Source organism: Hypanus sabinus, unplaced genomic scaffold (genome assembly GCF_030144855.1).
Source record: "Hypanus sabinus isolate sHypSab1 unplaced genomic scaffold, sHypSab1.hap1 scaffold_1029, whole genome shotgun sequence".
Lineage (NCBI taxonomy): Eukaryota > Metazoa > Chordata > Chondrichthyes > Myliobatiformes > Dasyatidae > Hypanus > Hypanus sabinus.
This window is the reverse complement of record NW_026779081.1, coordinates 52,280-73,317: the sequence shown is the minus strand read 5'-3', so window position 1 is coordinate 73,317 and position 21,038 is coordinate 52,280. Positions and strand designations below refer to the sequence as shown.

Below are 21,038 nucleotides of genomic sequence, written 5' to 3'. Positions count from 1 at the left end.
ACAATACCTAACCTGCCTCTACCACTTCTACTGGAAGCTCGTTCCACACAGCCACCACTCTACAATGTCAAGTACAATGGACTAACACTCTCAAAGCTCCCTTTCAAAATAACTGCCGCCGACCTGCGAGAAATCCCTCTTGGTAAAACTCTGTTGACTAGGGTGCCTAAGACTTTTGCAAAATACTGTATTTGTCAATGTGGAGCAGACAGCAAGTTTGTAAACCTGGCAGGAGCAAAGTGAGTTGGGACAGGCAAGAGTCTAGTGCCACGGGAGCACTGTGGGAGAGATGGCACAGAAGGAGTACAGGGGCAGACACTCAGCCCTGGAAACACCAGGCAAGGACATTTGATTCCAAATAATTGGTCTATTAATCATTGCAGAATGTCTCTTTGGCACTTCCTACTCCCTTCCCTACCATGATTCCCCTTCTTGTCCCCTTCCCACTCTCAATCCACAATACAGATTCATATCAGAATGAGATTTATCACTTATATGTCACGAATTTTTTTTGCAGCAGTACAATGCAATACATAAAATTACTACAGTATTGTACAAAAGTCTTTGGTACCCTAGCTATGTATACCAAAAACTTTTAATATTTCATGAATATTAAATGCAATGATTGCTGAAACACATTTACATTGATATAACTCAACAATATTCTACTCGGTGGGTAATTTTTTGTCTAAATCACTTCCGAGCAAAGGTATATACAGCCTCCTGTAGTTGGTCTACATGACCAGATGGTTGGCCGTCTGAGTGGTACGTTAAATTGGCTTCAAGACTGGGCCAAGGGAGACCCTCCAAAATAAACTGAACTGGGAAACCCTGCCTGCTCAGACCATTTACTTGATGAAAGATATCCTCATTTAAGACAGGTCTCTGATGGCTCCTATGTCTTTGATTGCCAACTGCTGCACTTTTTGCCATACCTCAAGTATTTCAAAACTTAGTGTAAAATACTCGCAAGTGATTCGACGCTTGCAAAGTCATTCAGTAAAATTAGAAAATCTGTTTAGATACACAATGCCCTACAAGACATCTTTAAATGTGAAATACCCTTACAGAGTAAGACCATATATTTTAGATATATACCTCAAGAATGGTTGAAAAGAGATAAATATTTAATGAATATATAGTGTTGGTGGCTGGTAAAAAGACTCTTACTAGGAAATGGTTATCACAGGAGAGCCCAACTTTAAATGCATAGATGGAAATTACAATGGACATTTACAAAATGGAGAAGATAACAGCATCTGTTAATCATAAGCTGGAACAATTTGATTCCTACTGGGAAAAATGGTTTAACTACATAATGCCTCATTGGCCTGATTTTATTCTCACAAATCAATGACTATGTTGTAAAAAAAAGATCACTCCCTACTTGTACACAGTTTTTCTCTTTTGCTTGTTTTTTTTTCTTTCTGCTCTTTTCTATAAGTGTATACCTCAGATAAACACTATGTGGAGATTTGTGATATATGATTATATGATATATATGTACAATGTTTGAAATAGATCTTATGGAAATGTTTGTTTGATTATGAACTTCAATTAAAAAAAAACGAAAATCTGAAGTTTAAGTGGAAGCTTCAAATGAGACCTTTAACAGAAGAGATTCTGAAGATGCTGGAAATTCATACAGGATTGAAACATCAAATCTTTACTCGTTTTCACAGATGCTGCCTGACCTGCTGAGTTACTCCAGCATTTCTTTTGTTTCAAACATAACTTATACTTTGCCTACAAAATATAGATTATTTCAAAGATAGGACCCATTTTTTTTGGTAGTAGTTCAGGGAATTTTGAACAGCTACAGTTCCCAACATGCATAAATGGATCACAGAGCAAGTACGGGAAACATGGGAAGGCAACACAGAAAAATTATTACAACAAAAAAAGAGCTTTTCTTCACACAGGTCTGTTACAAATCACAAAGGAGTTTCATGTGTCACCACTATTTATTTTGGTTGGCACAAAAATGTTGGGCTGAAGGGCCTGTTTGCACATCGCCAACCAAGATTATTGCCAAAGTAATAATGAAAGTATTATATAGAGATTAAAGTAAATTTTTCTATAAAGGATTCGAAATATTTGGCACAAGATTACTGACAAGACTAAGAATGCTCAAGACCAATACATCTTCCAAAGTAATCATCAACTGGATTTTTTTTGGAATAAGGCCATTCAGGGAAGCGGCAAAATTCAGCCTACTAGTAAAGGAAAAAGATCCAAACTCTTACCTTGAGAAAGAAGTGGCATTGCCGTAATATTCCTATTGCACAGGTTTCCATTGCAACACTGCACTACTTGGGTTTCAGAAGGGAGGGTCTTGCACATAAGTCCACTTTGATCATCGTTGAAGCAACCTTTCCTGTATACAGGAACTTCTCCATTTTGTGTAACTGAAGCAAAACATGACTGGCCATAGCATACTGGCCTCCCACATGAATTGTCCTCACAGACACACTGAAACTGGCCTGGATTGTCTTTATCTGTTAACATTCAAAAAAAGTTGAAACTTATACAACATTTAGATCACAGACAAGTTTCAAACAACATTAAAATGTATTTAAACAAAAGCAATGTCATTTGTGCCTATTGTAAATGGCATTCTCTCCAACCACAGAAGGGAATATAGCAATGAATACAACCTTCCCTGCCAACGCAAGCCTAGATATATCATACTCTTCTAACAGAAGAACAATATATTGGCTCCAAATGTGAGATAAAACAACAAACCCCCACCAAAAGGCCAGTCCTAGGCCAGCTTCAAATTATCCTCAATTTTGTTCCGACACATCAGTCCATGGCATCCTCTTCTGCCACGATAAGCCTACTATCAGTGTGAAGCTGGAACACCACATATTCCATCTAGGCAGCCTCCAGCTTAATGGCATGAACATCGATTTCTCCTTCTGGTAATTTTTTCTTAATTTTTCCCTCCCCAGATCCTCTTCTATTCCCTACTCCAGCCTTGTCTTCTCCTCTCACCTGTTCATCACCTCCAGATGGTGTCCCTCCTTCTTCCCTTTCTCCCATGGTTCACTCTCCTTTCCTATCAGACTTCTTTCTCCAGCCCTTTACCTTTCCCACTCACCTTCACCTATCGCCTTCTAGCTCACCTTCCTTCCCCTCCTCCCCACCTTTTTAATTCTACGTCTTTCCCCTTCCTTTCTAGTTCTGATGAAGGGTCTCAGCCCAAAATGTCAACTGTTTATTCCTCTCTATAGATGCTTCCTGACCTACTGAGTTTCTTCAGCATTTTGTGTGTATTGCTCTGAATTTCCAGCACCTGTAGAATCTATTTTCTTTGAAGTATTCTGGAAAGATACTTCCCCCTCTTTTTAATTTAGTAAAAAAAAAATCTGTTCTTTTACCAACTTATGTCAAAACACTTTAGTTAAATTAAAACACTTTGTTAACACCATTAGGTACCTAGTTCAGAGTGCAAGTACCACAGAGATCCATTGTCAAATTTTACTAATGAGAAGTTGGGTCTAGGACCAGAGGACACAGCCTCAGAAAACAAAAACATTCCTTTAGAACAAAGATGAGGAGAAATTCTTTAGCCAGAGTGTGGAGGATAGCACGGTTCCAGTTTCATACCATTGTTAACTCTACACCCTTAAGGGAGGCGAGAATGAAGAACACTAATATTTCCTTCCTTCAGTTAAGAAGAAAGTGAACCCACCTAAGAAGAGCAAACTGATTTACTCAATCCCCCCACCCCTAATCATTCCCTGGCCCACCATGCCCCTGCCAATCATCACTTAGCAATTTATACCAATATTAAGGCACTGTGGGGTGGAGATTCTTCTCTACCAAAGGTGCAAGATGCTCCTTCCCTCTGCTAGCCTGCAGGTCACCCTTGGGCAAGATGTAGTACCTGCTTAGCAACCCTCTCCCACCACCAATCAGGGTCATGTGAAGCCATGGGAGCAGGTGGTGGATGATCGTAAAAGCAGCTGGTGCATATCACAAGTCCTGGTTACGTGACCACTGACACCAAGCAGACAATCTCTGAAGAGTATTGATAATGGCTAGGTCACTAGTCTTGTAAAGGTACTGTCCAGAAGAAGGCAATGGTAAACCACTTCTGTAGGACAATTTGCCAAGAACAATCATGGTCATGGAAAGAGCATGATCACTCATATCATACAACACGGCATATACTTGCAGTGAAAATTTATCCAGTTTAAATAGCAAAAATAATGAACAATTCATATACATTGGACAAATCCATAATTAAAAATAAACAAAGCAGGAAGCAAAATTTTTTTTCCCCGGTATTCAACTTGCCTTCAGCTCCACATCGAAAGACCTTTGGAGTCAAAAGTAGAAGAACGAGAACACTACATTGGGCCATCGGGAAAAGGTTACTGGAAAACAAGAGCAGTTGCTAGTTCACATTCATCTCATGCCTTCATCTATTTAAAACATTTTCTTTAGATTCCCTTACACCAAAACCTATTTGTCATTCACTGTGGTGCAAAAAACCCATACTTTCACTACAGGCACACAGGGATCCCATGGTTTTCTGTCTAGTTTACCCAAATTTAAATAGATAGTGTTTCCCTCCCATCTGTCCAAACATTTCACGGCTCAAGTTGATGTTCCAACACAATTATGTGTGAACAAATCAGCTACACAGAAATTGGATCAATTAGCACATACTTAACTGCACATAAAAATGAGTTAACCTGTGTTAGATCAAGCTGGTAATTATTTCTGAGATAGACTGGTAAACTGTAGCAGAGACTTCTGGGCACAATTCAAGAAAATCTGACAAAAGTTAGTGGATTCAGCCCAGTACATCACAGGTAAAGCCCCCACAACCAATGAGCTCATCTACATGAAATGCAGTCATAGGAAAGCAGCATTATCAGAAATCCTCACCACCCAGATAAAACTATCTACTTGCTGTTGCCATCAGGTAGAAGGTACAGAACTTGAACCTGAAGGACTTGCACCATCAGGTTCAAGAACAATTACTACCCCTCAACCATCAGGCTCTTCAACACAAGGTGCTAACTACACTCACTTTCTGCATCACTGAAATGTTCCTATAACCAATGATTTCAGTTGAAGGATTTGTTATCTAATGTTCTCGTTATTTATTGCTATTTATTTATATTTGCATTTGCATAGCTTTGTATCTTCTGCACTCTGGTTCATCTTTCATTGATCCTGTTATAGTTAGTATTCTATAGTGAGCATGCCCTCAACAAAATTAAACTCAGGGTTGCTCAAGATTTCTGTAGCATCTCTTGTTTTTTCGGCTGACAGCTTTCCACTATTCTTGGAACTGGTGCAGCAATAATTAGATGCACAGAACAAGGATGAGAGCTTTGGAGCACGCCATGGCCATCCACTTTCAAGGACACCACAACTTACCTTGGATCCAGTTTCAAGTGATCTTTTCCAGGGATATCACAGAAACATCTGATGATTTTTGGGAACCTCATAATCACAGAACACATGGTCCAGAAAAGACTCTACTCTGAAGAAAGCTGTTGAAGAAACCTTGACAATGCACACCTATACTCACATAATTCTACCAATGCACAGTAAAGAACATCCTAACAAACTCCATTATTGCATGGCACGGAAACTGCCCTGCGGCAGGCAGGAAGGCTCTACAAGGGGTAGATAGAAACATAGAAAACCTACAGCACAATACAGGCCCTTTGGCCCTCATTGCTGAGCCAAACATGTCTTACTTTAGAAATTACCTACGGTTACCCATAGCCCTCTATTTTTCTAAGCTCCATGTACCTTAAAAGGTCTTAAAAGACCCTATCGTATCCACCTCCACCACCGTTGCTGCAGCCCATTCCACGCACTCACCATTTTCTGAGTAAAAAAACTTACCCCGATATCTGCTCTGTACCTACTCCTCAGCACCTTAAAACTGTGCCCTCTCATGCTAGCCATTGCAGCACTGGGAAAAAGCCTCTGATTATCCACATGATCAATGCCTCTCATCTTCTTATACACCTCTATCAGGTTAGCTCTTATCCTCCGACGCTCCAAGGAGAAAAGGCTGAGTTCACTCAAATAATTCTCATAAGGCATGCTCCCCAATCCAGGCAACATCCTTATAAATCTCTTTCTACAGTTTCCACAACCTTCCCCTAAGTGAAGTGACCAGAACTGAGCACGGTACTCAAAGTGGGGCCTGACCAGAGTTCTATATAGCTGTAACATTACCTCTTGTCTCTTAAACTCAATCCCATGGTTGATGAAGGCCAATGCACTGTATGCCTTCGTAACCAGAGTTAACCTGTACAGCAGCTTTGAGTGTTCTATGGACTCAGACCCCAAGATCCCTCTGATCCTTCACACTGCTAAGAGTCTTACCATTAATACTATATTCTGCCTTCATATTTGACCTACCAAAATGAACCACATCACACTGGACCTACCAAAATGAACCACATCACACTGGCCTAGGTTGAACTCTATCTGCCACTTCTCAACCCAGTTTTGCATCCTATCGATGTCCTGCAGTAACCACTGACAGCCCTCCACACTTTAAAACAACACCCCCAACCTTTGTGTCATCAGCAAATTTACTAACCCATCCCACCACTTACTCATCCAGATCATATATAAAATACCATCTATAACTTTGCTAATGACCTAAATATTGCTGGCAGAATTTCAGATGGTGATAAGAGGGCATATAGGACCAAGAGGGCATATAGGACCAAGATATATCAGTCAATTGAGTGGTGGTGTCGCAGCAACAACCTTGCACACATTAGTAAGACCAAAGAACTGGTTGTGGATTTCAGAAAGTATAAGACAAGGGAACACACACCAGTCGTCAGAGGGATCAGAAGTGAAAAGAGTAAGCAATTTCAAGTTCCTGCGTATCAATATCTCTGAGGATCTATCCTGGACCCAACATACCGTTCATGAGGAATATGAGGAGGTTTGGTATTTCACTAAAGACACTCACAAATCTCTGCAGACATACTGTGGAGAGCATTCTAACAGGCTGCATCACCATTTGTTTTTTTTTGGGGGGGGTGGCTACGACACAGGAACAAAATAAGCTCCAGAGAGCTGCAAACTTAGCCACCCTCATCACAATCACCTGCCTCTGTAGTATCCAAGTCATTTTCGAGAAGTGATACCTCCAAATGGCAGCATCCGTCATTAAGGACACCCATCACCCAGGACTTGCCTTCTTCTTGTTGCTACCATCAAGAAAGAGGTACAGGAGTCTCAAAACACAATGATTCAGGAACAGCTCCTTCCCCTCTGACGTCTGATTTCTGAATGGACACTGAACCCATGAACACTACCTCACTACTTTCTTTTAAATTGTTATATTGTAGTTCAGATTTCCCCACCCATTATGTATTGCATTGTTCTGGTGCCACAAAGGACAACTAATTTAATGGTGCTAGTAAACCGGATTCTGATTCACATCACCGTCACCAGCCTACCCGCCATCAAGAACACGTATACAGAAAGGTGCCAGAAAATGGCCAGTAACATGAAGGATAGCATCCACCCTGTTCATGGACTGTTTGTCACACTCCCATCCGGGAGAAGGCTATGTAACATCCGCTTGGGACTACTAGACTTAAAAGCAATGAGGCTGATCAGCATTTCCTCCCACAAACCCACCCCTCCACATCCCTAACCACCACTACTTTATCATTTCCTGTCAAGAGTCAACTTACGTGCAGACACTCCTGCACCTAATGTCACTTTATGGACAGACAATCTATTTATATAAGCTATCTTATGTATTTATATTTGTGGTTTTTAAATTATTTAAATAACAATTAAAAAACACTAAATATATGATAACTTACATATATTGATTGTATATCCATAAAATACATAGCTCAGAGGAGGTTCACAAGGATGATTCCAAGAATGAAAGGATCGTAAGAGGAATGCTTAATGGCTCTTGACCTGTACTTGCTGGAATTTAGAAGGATGAGGGGGGAGCTCATTGAAACCTTTCGAAAGTTGAAAGGTCTAGACCAGAGGTCGGCAACCTGCGGCTCCAGAGCCACATGCGGCTCTTTGATCTCTGTGATGCGGCTCCCCGTGGTTTGTTAGCTTTTGAAATGTAATTCGAAATTTGAAGATTATGGTGATCTTGTACAATATGAAAACTTTGCGGAGACACCGTTTCCTGGCACATCCGAACCGGCTCACAATTAGCCGCCGTTCCGGCTAAGGGAGATAGCCTACGGGGGTTTGTGAGTACGTGTCTTTTGGAGCATCCGCGCCCACGGGGACGGGTTGAGGGAGGCTTTAAAGCAAGGCTGTTTAGTTCGAATAAAGCTACCTTTGACTGCAGTGTCTTTATTTTAGCGCTGCGTGTAGCGCTACACCGCTACAACGTGTTTTTTATTGCTATTAATATACATCACAACTGCCAATGCCTGACACCCGCCAGTGCGCTCTTTCTTTTAATTCTTCGATCCAAGGTAGGCTACCTATGTAGTAACCTTCAACCCAACGTCTTTTTTTCAGAGTTCAAAATGTTTTTGTTGCATGCAGAAATGTAATTTCGTTTTCTCTGCAGGAGTTCATCAATTTCAAAAATGCAACACATTATAGTTTGTTTATACATAGCATAAAGGCAAAAAAAACCCGTTGTATGCAGTGTTATTTCATTTTGTGGCTCCCAGTGTTTTCTTTTCTGTGGGAAATGGGTCCATATTGGCTCTTTTAGTGGTAAACGTTGCCGACCCCTGGTCTAGACAAAGTAGATGCGGAAAAGATGTTTCCCACGGTGGGGAGTCTAGAACAAGAGGGCACAGCCTCAGGATAGAGGGGTGTCCATTTAAAACAGGTGTGGAAAAATTTCTTTAGCCAGAGGGTGGTGAATTTGTAGAATTCATTACCACAGGCAGCTGTGAGGCTATGTCAATGAGTATATTTAAGGCTGAGCTTGATAGGTTCTTGATGGGACCCAGCATCAATGGTTACATGGAGGCTAGAAAGTGGGGTTGGTGGGGTGGGGTAGGAAAAAGGATCAGCCATGTTTGAATGGTAGATCAGACTCGATGGGCCAAATGGCCTAATCCTGTGTCTGTGTGTATATGTGTGCGTGTATAGGAAATGACATTAAACAATCAAGTCTGGAACAATCTTGAATATCTCTAGTCTGTTTTCTCTATGGGATCAAAGTCACACTGACTCATCTCCCTTGCTACAGGATGTCTGCAAGAAGCCATAGCAGGTCTGTCTCATAAGTTAGCACAGTTGTTAGCGCGACACTACTACAGCTTGGGTTGTCAGAGTTCAGCATTCAATTCCAGCACTATTTGTAATGAGTTTTAACATTCTTACTGTGGCCCATAAAGGCTTACTGTACATTCCCCAACCAAAAGCCGTGGATGAACCAGAAGGTACGTCGTCTGCTGAAGGCCAGATCTGTGGCATTCATGCTTGGCAACCCAGGCTTGTACCAGAAAACCAGGTATGATTTGTGGAGGGCTATTTCAAGGACGAAGAGACAATTTTGAATGAGGTTGGAGGTGACATCGGATGTACAGCAACTCTGGCAGGGTCTGCAAGACATGACTTCCTACAAAGGAAAACCCAATAGCATGAATGGCAGCGATGCTTCACTACCAGATGAACTCAATGTCTTCTATGGCCACTTTGAAAGAGAGAACACAACTACAGCTGTGAAGATCCCTGCTGCACCTGATGATCCTGTGATCTCTGTCTCAGAGGCTGATGTTAGGCTGCCTTTAAAGAGAGTGAACCCTTGCAAGGTGTAAGGTCCAGATGGAGTACCTGGTAAAGCTCTGAAAACCTGTGCCAATCAACTAGCGGGAGTATTCAAGGACATTTGCAACCTCTCACTGCTACGGGCTGAAGTTCCCCCTTACTTCAAAAAGGCAACAATTATACCAGTGCCTAAGAAGAATAATGTGGGCTGCCTTAATGACTTTCAGCCGGCAGCACTCACATCAACAGTGATGAAAGGCTTTGAGAGGTTAGCCATGACTAGACTGAACTCCTGCCTCAGCAAAGACCTGGACCCATTGCAATTTGCCTATTGCCACAATAGAGGGATCAGAAGTGGAGGGAGTGAGCAGCTTGTAGTTCCTGGGTGTCAAGATCTCTGAGGATCTAACCTGGTCCCAACCTATCGATGTAAATATAAAGGTGGCAAGACAGCAGCTATACTTTATTAGAAGAGATTTGACACGTCAACAAATAAACTCAAAAACTTCTACAGTTGTACCATGGAGAGCATTCTGATAGGCTGCATCACTGTGTGGTATGGAGGGGCTACCGCACAGGACCGAAAGAAGATGCAGAAGGTTGTAAACCTAGTCAGCTCCATCTAGTCATCTCCTGCCGTCTGGGAAAAGGTTCCGAAGCATTCGGGCTCTCACGGCCAGACTATGTAACAGTTTCTTCCCCCAAGCTATCAGACTCCTCAATATCTGAAGCCTGGACTGACACCTTGCCCTATTGTCCTGTTTATTATTTATTGTAATGCCTGCACTGTTTTTGTGCACTTTATGCAGTCCTGGGTAGGTCTGTAGTTGAGTGTAGCTTTCTGTGTGTTGTTTTTTTTTACGTAGTTCAGTCTAGTTTTTGTACTGTATCATGTAACACCATGGTCCTGAAAAACATTGTCTCATTTTTACTATGTACTGTACCAGCAATTATGGTCGAAATGACAATAAAAGTGACTTGACTTGACTTGGGTACTAGTCTACAAAGTACCCAGGACATCTTTAGGGAGCGATGTCTCAGAAAGGCAGTGTCCATTATTAAGGACCCCCAGCACCCAGGGCATGCCCTTTTCTCACTGTTACCATCAGGTAGGAGGTACAGAAGCCTGAAGGAACACACTCAGTGATTCAGGAACAGCTTCTTCCCCTCTGCCATCTGATTCCTAAATGGACTTTGAATCTTTGGACACTACCTCACTTTTTTTTAAAAATATGCAGTATTTCTGTTTTTGCACATTTTATTTAATCTATTCAATATACGTAATTGATTTACTTGTTTATTATTATTTTTATTTTATTTATTTATTTTTCTCTGCTAGATTATGTATTGCATTGAACTGCTGCTGCTAAGTTAGTAAATTTCACATCACATGCCAGTGATAATAAACCTTATTCTGATTCTGACCATGTGGGTTTTCTCTGTTTTCCTCCCACAGTCCAAAGACATACTGGTTAGTTAGGTTAATGGTCCTGTGATTAGTCTCGGGTTAAATAGGTGGGCTGTTAGCCGGCACGGCTCATTGGGCCGGATGAACCTGTTCCGCTGTATCTTTTAAATAATAAAAAATAGCTGCATCACAGCAGGAGGAACTGAAGGCCCTGCCTAAGATCACCGTCATCCTGAGTGCAGACAGTCATTGACTTTGTGAGAGGATATCTATTAACGTAACAGAAGAAATGGAGCAGGAATTGGCCATCTGGCCTGTTGACCCTGCTCCGCCGACAACAGCTGATCTGGCTGAGGACTCAGCTCACCATGTCTGCCTTTTGCCCATAATCCTTAATTTTCTCTGCTATCTGTGCCTGAAATATATTTAATAAGGTAGCCTTTACTTCTTTTATAGGCAGAAAATTTCCACACGTTCACAATTCTCTGGGAAAGGCTACCTCTCATCCTCATCTTAAATCTGTTCCATTAAATACGAGAGCAAGGCAGGGTATCCGGGCCAGAATCTACTCCACCGTTCAATCATGACTGATTTATTTTCTATCACAACTCCATTTTCAGGCCTTCTCCCAAACCTATAACACCTGTACTCACTGGAATTTAGAAGAACGAGGGGGGAATCTCATTGAAACCTAATACTGAAAGGCCGTGACAGAGTAGATGTGGAGAAGATATAGCGGGCTAGTCATAGGAAGCTACAGCATAGTGATAGACCCTTCAGCCCATCAAGTCCATGCCAAACTAGTCCAACTATACATGTACCTATCTAAACTTCTCTTAATTGAAATCCCATGCACCATTTGTGTTGGCAGCTTGTTCCACATTCCCCAAGTTTACCCTTAAACATTTCACCCTTAACCTTTGACCTCCAGTTCTAGTCTCACCCAACCTCAGTAGAAAAAGTCCACTTACATTTACCCTATGTAAGTTTTGCGTATCTCTATCAAATCTCCCCTCGGTCAGGGAATAAAGTTCTAACCTATGCAACACACACAAAATGCTAGAAGAACAGCAGGCCAGGCTGTATGGAAATGTATAGTCAACGTTTTAGGCCAAGACCCTTCCGCAAGACCCAAAACGTCGACTGAACTATTCTCCATAGATGCTGCCTGGCCTGCTGAGTTCCTCCGCCATTTTGTTTGTTGCTTGGATTTCCAGCATCTGCAGATTTTCTCTTGCTTCTGATTGAAGTTGTAACCCATTCAATCTTTCCTTATAACTCAGGTCCTCCAGTCCCCACAACATCCTTGTAAACTTTCTCTGTTCCTTTTCAATGTTATTTACTTCTTTCTTGTAGGTAGGTGACCAAAACTCCAGATTAGGCCTCACGAAGGTCTTGTACAACACAACATCCCATCTCACGTATTCAATACTAGAAGGCCAATGTGAGAAAAGCTTTCATTACAACCCTATCTACCTGTGACACTACTTGCGATGAATTATAGATCTATATTCCTGGATCCCTTTGCTCTGTAAGACCTAACCTAGCTGGTCCTCCCAAAATTCAACATTCTGCTCCTGTACCTTATGGTTTAACGTACACCCAGTGTTCACTTTATTAGTACAGGAATACAGTAGTAGCCAGAGTGTACTCCTTTAACATGCACATTTAAAAACATTTCAACAATTCAGAAACAAATGTTCCTACTTCATTGAATGCATAACTGCTGAGGGAAGCAAAAAAAAAAAAAGCCCAGTAAGGATTTCATAAAAATGTACTAACATACCTTTCATATTTTAATTCCAACATTTACTTCTGTATACCATTTCAAAAGAGGCAATTGTACTCAAACAAGATCTTGCAACCAATACAAATTAGTATGTTAAATCATAGCATGCACAGCACTGATTTTTCTCACTATGACATCTGTTTGTGCTTCTGCTCACTGCCAGTGTCCTCAGGTGCAGCATCAGCAGATCTTCTGATGTGCCGACCTAGAATTCTACCTTCCTGGTACAGATCAGTTTGCAAACATCCCAAAACAATGTTTAAGCAAATAATCTCCTTCAGAAAGCTCAGATTCCTGTCATTTGTCATCTTCCAGTAAATAGCAGGATATATAGCAGCCAGTGGAGACATAGTTAAACAGTTTAATAATTAATACAAACTTGGCTAACCATCTTGGAACGCCAAACCAGGCAGTAATAGAAAGAGACTCAGAATGTGGTTTGCGAGCTGCTGGCAGTGTCACAATGATATTTAACAAAAAATTACTTGACTAGATATTTATACGTTCAGAATGCAGTGGACTCCAAACACTGCAAGTCATTCTGTATTTACTTACTGAGATAGAACGCAGGATTGACCCTGCAAGCTGCACTGCCCAGCAACCCCCTATTTAATCACGGGACAATTTACAAAGTCTAAACAGCTTACCAACAGGTGCATCTTTGGACTGTGGGAGGAAATTGAAGCACCTGAAGGAAACCCATGCTGTCACAGGCAGAATGCACAAACTCCTTATAGACAGTGGCAGGAATTGAATCTGGGTTGCCAGCACTGTAAAACATTGTGCTTATCACTATGCTACCGTGTTACCTGTTGTGCTAACCAGTATAGCTACCAGACAAATAAACAGAGACCAATGAAATTAATTGACGATTTAACCCTTTGATATTCCAACAGTCTCAAGAGTCCTGGGCTCAGCTGGCTCCGACGGACAGTACCCGGTATGGGCCCCTGTCCAGGGTTACGGATCCCACTGCCTTGTGGGTATCTTCAGAAGAGAAGGCTAAGGAATTAACCCTACACAAATCCGGAGTGGAGCCCCTAAGATGGTCAGAGTACATATCACGTCACCTCCTAGCAGCTCCTGCAGCCAAGCTGATGCCAAATGTACTGCTTCACATTCCTTTGGACCACATCCGCGAGGCTGAGAGGGGGATCTTGATGTCTGGGCAGCCCAGGATTTCCGCATTCATCGCCCAGGTCTGCGTCCTGGATCCGGGTGCATCCATTGTCTACTTAGACAGACAAAGCTATTATATTATTCTAACAGTTTAAGACGCTCTATATAGATGAAGGACTATTCCACTCTCCCAGTTCCTGTATCACTGCTCCATCACACGCACTGGCCTCCCCACCATCCAGGACATCTGCAAAAGGTGATGCTTCAACAAGGCAACATCCATCATTAAGGACCCCGATCACCCCGGACCTGCCCTCTTTTCATTACCACCAGTGGGATGGATACAGAATCCTGAATGCACACTCAACGCTGCTTCCCCATCAACCTCAGATTTCTGAGCAGACAATGAACCTACGCATGAACATTACCACACTATTTTTCCTCCCATTTTTAAACACACACACACACACACACACACACACAGATTTTGGAATATACAACGAGATAGATTGGGATCAATGTTCACTCTAAGGTGTGCATGTGCACACACATCTTTTGTTACTACTGCACAAAGTAATTTAAACTGCACACAAAAGGTTGTCACTCTCTGCCTCTTTGGCATGTTAAGTATATTTCGCAATTGTGCACGATCACATTTCCTTTTCCAGTTTCTGATGCAGATGGTGTTGACAATGTGGAGTTTGCGATGATTTGTCTGCAGATTTTAGAACTGGCTTATTTATACTGTTTTACTGAAGAAATTATTAATTCACTATGTCGAATTCCAAAGAAGCAAAGGGTGTGAAGTACAGAAGAACTGCTAGTTCACTTACAGCAGAATGGCTCAATGAAACAGAAACTGCTGCACCGAAAGCTCATAAGGTCAAGAATATGCAGCCTTGAAAAATTTTCATGTACAATGCTGAAACTGGTGTTACCTGAGTATACTGTCATGATGCAAAGGTTGCTGGAGAATTTGCAAGTGGGAAGTGGAGTGAGATTTGGAAACTTGACTTTTTAAAAAGGTGTCATTTAGCAAGAAAATCACATATGGACAACGTGCAAAAGTTCCAGCAATCTTCATTACCCACTACAGGCCCGCTATATACATTTTGTACGCATGGAGATGAACGAGAACAAAAATGATCAAATCCAAAGATCAAAGTTCCCAGATTGTGGAGAATCTGTGGAATTCTCTGCCCAATGAAGCAGTGGAGGCTACCTCAGTAAATATATCTAAGACAAGGCTGGATGGATAGATTTTCGCATAGTAAGGGAATTAGGGTTATGGGGAAAAGACAGGTAGTTGGAGATGAGTCCATGGCCAGATCAGCCATGATCTTATTGAATGGTGGAGCAGGCTCGACGGGCCAAATGGCCGACCTCTGCCCCTATTTCTTATGTTCTTGTGCTTGTCATCGAAACATCAGTTAAAATTGATACCTGTACCTAGCTGGAAGCCTGCGAAGAGTTTATTCATCATACACACCGGAAAAGTACTAGATCCTTTTTCATACACCTAGGATGCATCTCAACAGTATATATAAATAATATACAGATATAAATATATAATAGAGTAGATTCCACTGAATTGACCCATAGGGTAATCGGAACAGCCACTCATTTGAGACAACTGAAAGAACAGAAGCTTATTTAGAAAATAGCCAGAATTCCCCTTGTTTATGTGGGACATTATGCTGCTTAATTGGGACAGAAGACTGTTGCTGAACAGTTTCTAACTGGTACAGCCTAACTAGTTATACTATTCTCATTCTCATTCTCTCTATTTATACTATTCTATGTATAATATAGAAAATATTCTATATATATATATATAGAATAGTATAATATATGTTCTATATATTATACTATTCTATATATATTCTATAGTATATTCTAGAATATACTATTCTAACTAGTATAGCCTTATGTGGTATTTAGACACTACACCATGAGTAAAGTGAAGAGTTTTAAAAAAGTAATGATTTTGATTACTGATAGTTCGCGAGAAATAAGCAGTAAGACAATTCCCAACTCTTTTGCTCACTGTGGTTTCAAACATTCAGACTTGGAGATGCCAGAAATGGTCGGGAGTGAATATGAAACAATTTCACTAATTCAGTGAGTTAGGAACTATGACGCATTTGAAGGTATTGACAATTACCTTGAATGTAACCGTGAAAATGAAGATTTGGAGGATGCAATCGTTAACAGCATCGTATGAAGGTAGTCCATTGTCTTCACTAGGTGCCTGCACAGATTTTGTTCATTACAGCCAATCAAAAGGTGGCACCATACACTGGATGAATTCCTGTCAATGTATTATGAACTAATAAACAGTTTTATAGTACTATTGGTAGTGTTCTAATGTGTTCTGTATTTCATTTAAATATATAACGTGACCTCAGTTTGTCTTTTTTAATATCTTTTTAACTATTTCCATGAAACTTTGGCTAATTGTGCATGCTGCTTAATTGGGCCAAAACTACTGGTTCTGACATGTCCCAATTAACCAGAATCCTCTGTATATAACAGCTTTCGTGACCTACTAGATTCCACTAACACACCAATTTTGCCCTTTGACAATTGAAGAGCTCACCCCTCCCCCATGATTTCCTGGTGCATATTTTTATTTTCACTAACCTTTCCCAAATGTCCGGCACCTTCTCATGCATTCACAGGAGTTACATCATTTGTTCCCCTCCCACCATCCAGAGAACAGTCATTCCAGGTGAAGCAACAGTTCCCCAGTCCAATGACCTGTATTACATTCAGTGTTCACAATATGGCCTCTTCTGCATTGGAGAAACCAAATACAGATAGGTTGGAACATCTGTAGGAGTGACACTGAAGCATTAGTGGCCTCTACGTTAATACTGCAACTCCAACCTACCTAGCTGTTTGCACTGTTAAAAAGACTATAAAACATAAGAGCAGAATTGGGCTATTTGGCCCATCAAGTCTGCACCACTATTTGATCATGGTTGGTTTATTTTTTTCCTTTCAGCACCATATCCCCTGTCCACAGCCGTGTGTGGCAATGAATTCCACAAATTCACCACTATCTGGCTAAAGAAATTACTCCTCATTTCTGTTCTGAAGGGACATCATTGTATTCTGAAATTGTGCCCTATGATCCTAGATTCTCCCACTTATAGCAAACTTCCTTGCCACATCCACTCAAGAACTAAGCTCCAGGAAATGTTGCTCCTGTTGCACTTTCCAAAGATGCTACATCTCCAGTATTTTATGCTTTTGCTTTGACAGTTCTGATTCCAATCATCTGCATTTTTTTATTATTTGAGAATCAGAATCTGGTTTATGATCACTGACATGTCAGTAAAATTTGTTCTGAAACAGTAATAAATTAAAAAATCACTATAAATTATATTAAAAATGTAAATTCTGTGGCTACTTTACAAGTACAATCATGTAGCAGCAACTCAATGCATAACAGCATGCAGACATGGCCATGAAGTTCAGCTGCTGTTCAGACCAAACATCAGAACAGGGAAGAAACGTGATCTAAGTGACTTTGACTGTGGAATGATTATTGGTGCCAGATGGGGTGGTTTGAGTATCTCTGAAACTACTGATCTCCTGAAATTTCCACACACAAACATCTCTAGGGCAGGGGTTCCCAACCTTGGGACCATAGACCCCTTGTTTAATGCTACTGGTCCATGGAATGAAAAAAAGTTGGGAGCCCCTGCTCTGGAGTTTACAAAGAATGTTAACAAAAAAAACAAAACAATACATCCAGTTCAGTGGGAAAAACACTTGGTTAATCCTGACAGGAAGGCAAAAGGAACTCGAACAATCAATGTTACAACAGCACCGTGCAGAAAAGCATCTCTGAATGCACAACACCAAACCTTGAAATGGATGGGTTATAGCAGCAGAAGACCATGAACAAACACTCATGTCTACTTTATTAGGTGCAGGTAGTATCCAATAGAATGGCTACTGAGAGTATATTTAAATATAAGACAAGAAGTTCAGGCAGAGAGCCTTCATCAAGATAAATAGGACAAGTTATTGAGGTAGTGTTCATAAACACAAAAGATTCCACAGACTCTGGAACCAATAGGTAGTGCCTATGGATTCATGGACGGTTCAGAAATCTGATGGTAGAGGAGAAAGAAGCTGTTCCTGAAATGCTTCTAAGACAAATGCTTATGGGATGCATGTTGAGGATTTAAGATGTGAGGTGTGGGCGGACACAACCAGTAACACGAGAAAATTAAAGCAACTCCAACCCAGGAAAATCCTCTTTCAGCTTCCCACACAGGATAGAATGGTTAAAGAATGAGTCGACTTCAGACTTTCATTCGTGTTCAGACAGCCTCAGTGCAATGGCAAATGTGCACAGTACTGCTTGATATCATTGTGTTCATGAACTCAGACAAATGCTATACATAAATGCAAATGCTGGATTGGCATGCCCCAACCAGCTCGCCTTGCCCAGATAGCTGGGCATCCCATGAACGATGAATCATCATTCTGCAGATTTTGTCCTGAATACAGTTAGTTTTGCCCTCATTCTTACTGTATGAAATACATTCCCCAAAATACATTAAGAATTCTGCTTGTGTATGGACTTCATGATCCAATAAGTTAACAACAAATCAAACATTTCCCTTCAATCCCCAATACATGAGGTATGCCCACCTACTACTCATTTACAAGCTGTAAAAATAACATTTACCCTATTGATTTTATTAAAATACACATCATATACAGTGCTACAAGAACAGAAATATACTCAGTTATGTTGAAAACCTGAAATGGTGGAAACGCTGAGGGAAACTGTCATCTCTTAACATTGATGGCTGTTCACTTGAAAACATAGAACCAAAAGATATAGAACATTACAGCACAGGCCCTTCAGCCCACAATGTTGTGCTAACCTTTTAGCCTTCTCCAAGATCAACCCATGCCCTCCCACATAACCCTCCAGTTTTCTGTCACCCATATGCCTATCTAAGAATTCCTTAAATGTCCCCCCAATGTATTTGCATCTACCACCATCACCACATACATTTCAGATGACTCTCTCCATTCAACAAAAAAAGCAGGAAGAAGGGCTTTGATCTTCCGAAAAGTTGGAGATTTTGGCTCCTACTGGTGTAGATGCCAGACAACATGAGAGCCAATAATTGAAAGCTGTGGATTCAGAACATCTTGTAGTGAAGAGGTGTGTGGATTTTTTTTCTCTCCCAAGCTCTCATCCTCTGACAATTCAGACAACCTCTCTCCCAATGTTTGCTCCCCACGGTGACTTCCCATCTGTCCCGGTGACAGCCCATCTGTCACTGCTCCCTGACCCTCTCTTCCCCAGTCACTCCCCCCCTCTCTCTCTCTCTCACCCCGCACATCCTGCTGACTCTCTCCCATACCCACTCTCACCCTTGCCCCTTCCAGTTTCCCAATCCCTGCTCCCCCACCTCCTCTTCCCATCTCCCACCACCTGTCCTGTCGCTCTCCTCCCACCGTTCCCCCTTCTCTATATCCCCCTCCCATCTATCCACCTCGCTGTCTTCCTTTTTCCTCACCTACCTCATCTCTCTTCTGCTCATCTCCCTGTCCTCCACTTGCACCCTCCCTCCTCATCACTCTCACAACTCAACTCTTTCTCTTTCCCATCCTGCCTGCCATTTCCCCCTCCACCACCCACCTCAGCCTTCCCCTCACCCGTCCATCACTATACCTCCCTCCTCCTCTCCCTTCCTTCTCACCCCTCCCATCCCTCTCCCTTCTCCACCTCCCACCCCCAGTCTCTTTCCCCTCCCACCCCTCACCCTTCCCCATCTCCCACACAGTCTCCCTTCCCCCTCCTACCCATCTTACCCCTCCCCACCTCCCACCCCCTCATCCAGTCTCTCACCGTCTCACCCCTTCCCACCCCATCCTACTCCCCTCCCTCACCCCGTCTCTCCCCTCCCCCGCCCACCCCATTTCTCTCCCCTTCCCCAGACCAACCATCTCTACCCCTGCCAGGTCTCTGCATCAAACCCGTCTTTCTGCTTCCCTCTCCTCCCACACTCTCCCCTTGCCCCTCGCCCCCATTCCTTCCTTCACGGTCTCTCCCTCTCCCCCTCCCCCCAGTTCCCACCGTCTCTGCCCCTATCCCGGTCTCTCCCTACCTCCTGCCTCGTCTCGTACTGTACACCCCCCCCCCCCCATCTCAGTGATCTCGATCCTTCCGCCACTCCATGTCTGACTGAGGAGGCCGCACCCCGGCTCGAGCAGACGCCTTTACCTGAGGGCGCGGCGCGGCGCGGCCCAGCGCCCGGAATCCGGCAGCCGACCCTCTCCCTCCGGCTCCAGCCCAAACTTCAGCTCCGCACCGAGCGTCGCGACGGAATCACGCAGGCACGGCCGTGGCGTCAGTACGTCCCCGCGGCAGACGAAGCGTCACCTCGCAACGGACGCACGGTGTCTGGAAGAGTGGCTGGCAGGCAGGCTCCCGCTCTGCGCACGCGCGTTGGTCCTCGCTGCGCTTGGGGCGAGTTTTCCGCATCCCGAACCCATAAAGATTCGTAATTCGGGAGACATTCAGCAACATCTGCAGAATAAGGTCACCGAATTATAGGAAAGATATCAATAAATTAGAGAGAGTGCGGAGACGATTTACTAGAACGTTACCTGGGTTTCAGCACTTAAGTTACCGAGAAAGGTTGAACAAGTTAGGTCTCTATTCATTGGAACGTAGAAGGTTGAGGGGGGATTTGATCGAGGTATTTAAAATTTTGAGAGGGATAGATAGAGTTGACGTGAATAGGCTGTTTCCATTGAGAGTAGGGGAGATTCAAACGAGAGGACATGATTTGAGAGTTAGGGGGCAAAAGTTTAAGGGAAACACGAGGGGGTATTTCTTTACTCAGAGAGTGATAGCTGTGTGGAATGAGCTTCCTGTAGAAGTAGTAGAGGCCAGTTCAGTTGTGTCATTTAAGGTAAAATTGGATAGGTATTGATGCACCATCAATAACTCACACTGAG

General features: G+C 42.4%; 1 protein-coding gene across 3 annotated transcripts in view; it reads right to left on the bottom strand.

Annotated features, from left to right (window-relative positions):
• acvr1l (activin A receptor, type 1 like) overlaps window positions 1-20,442 on the bottom strand; it is a 65,194-nt gene extending 44,752 nt beyond the window's left edge. Inside the window, exons 1-4 of one of the 3 annotated variants that reach the window (XM_059958439.1) lie at window positions 20,299-20,402; window positions 19,078-19,202; window positions 4,306-4,385; window positions 2,247-2,498 (exon numbers count right to left, since the gene is read on the bottom strand). In XM_059958439.1, the coding sequence (XP_059814422.1) occupies window positions 2,247-2,498; window positions 4,306-4,372 (319 nt within the window). In that variant the 5' untranslated portion in view covers window positions 4,373-4,385; window positions 19,078-19,202; window positions 20,299-20,402. Of the gene's footprint in view, window positions 1-2,246; window positions 2,499-4,305; window positions 4,386-7,108; window positions 7,212-19,077; window positions 19,203-20,298 lie in introns of all 3 variants that reach the window. The other 2 variants (XM_059958440.1, XM_059958438.1) reach the window with 2 other exon arrangements.
• Window positions 20,443-21,038: the final 596 nt, after the last annotated feature.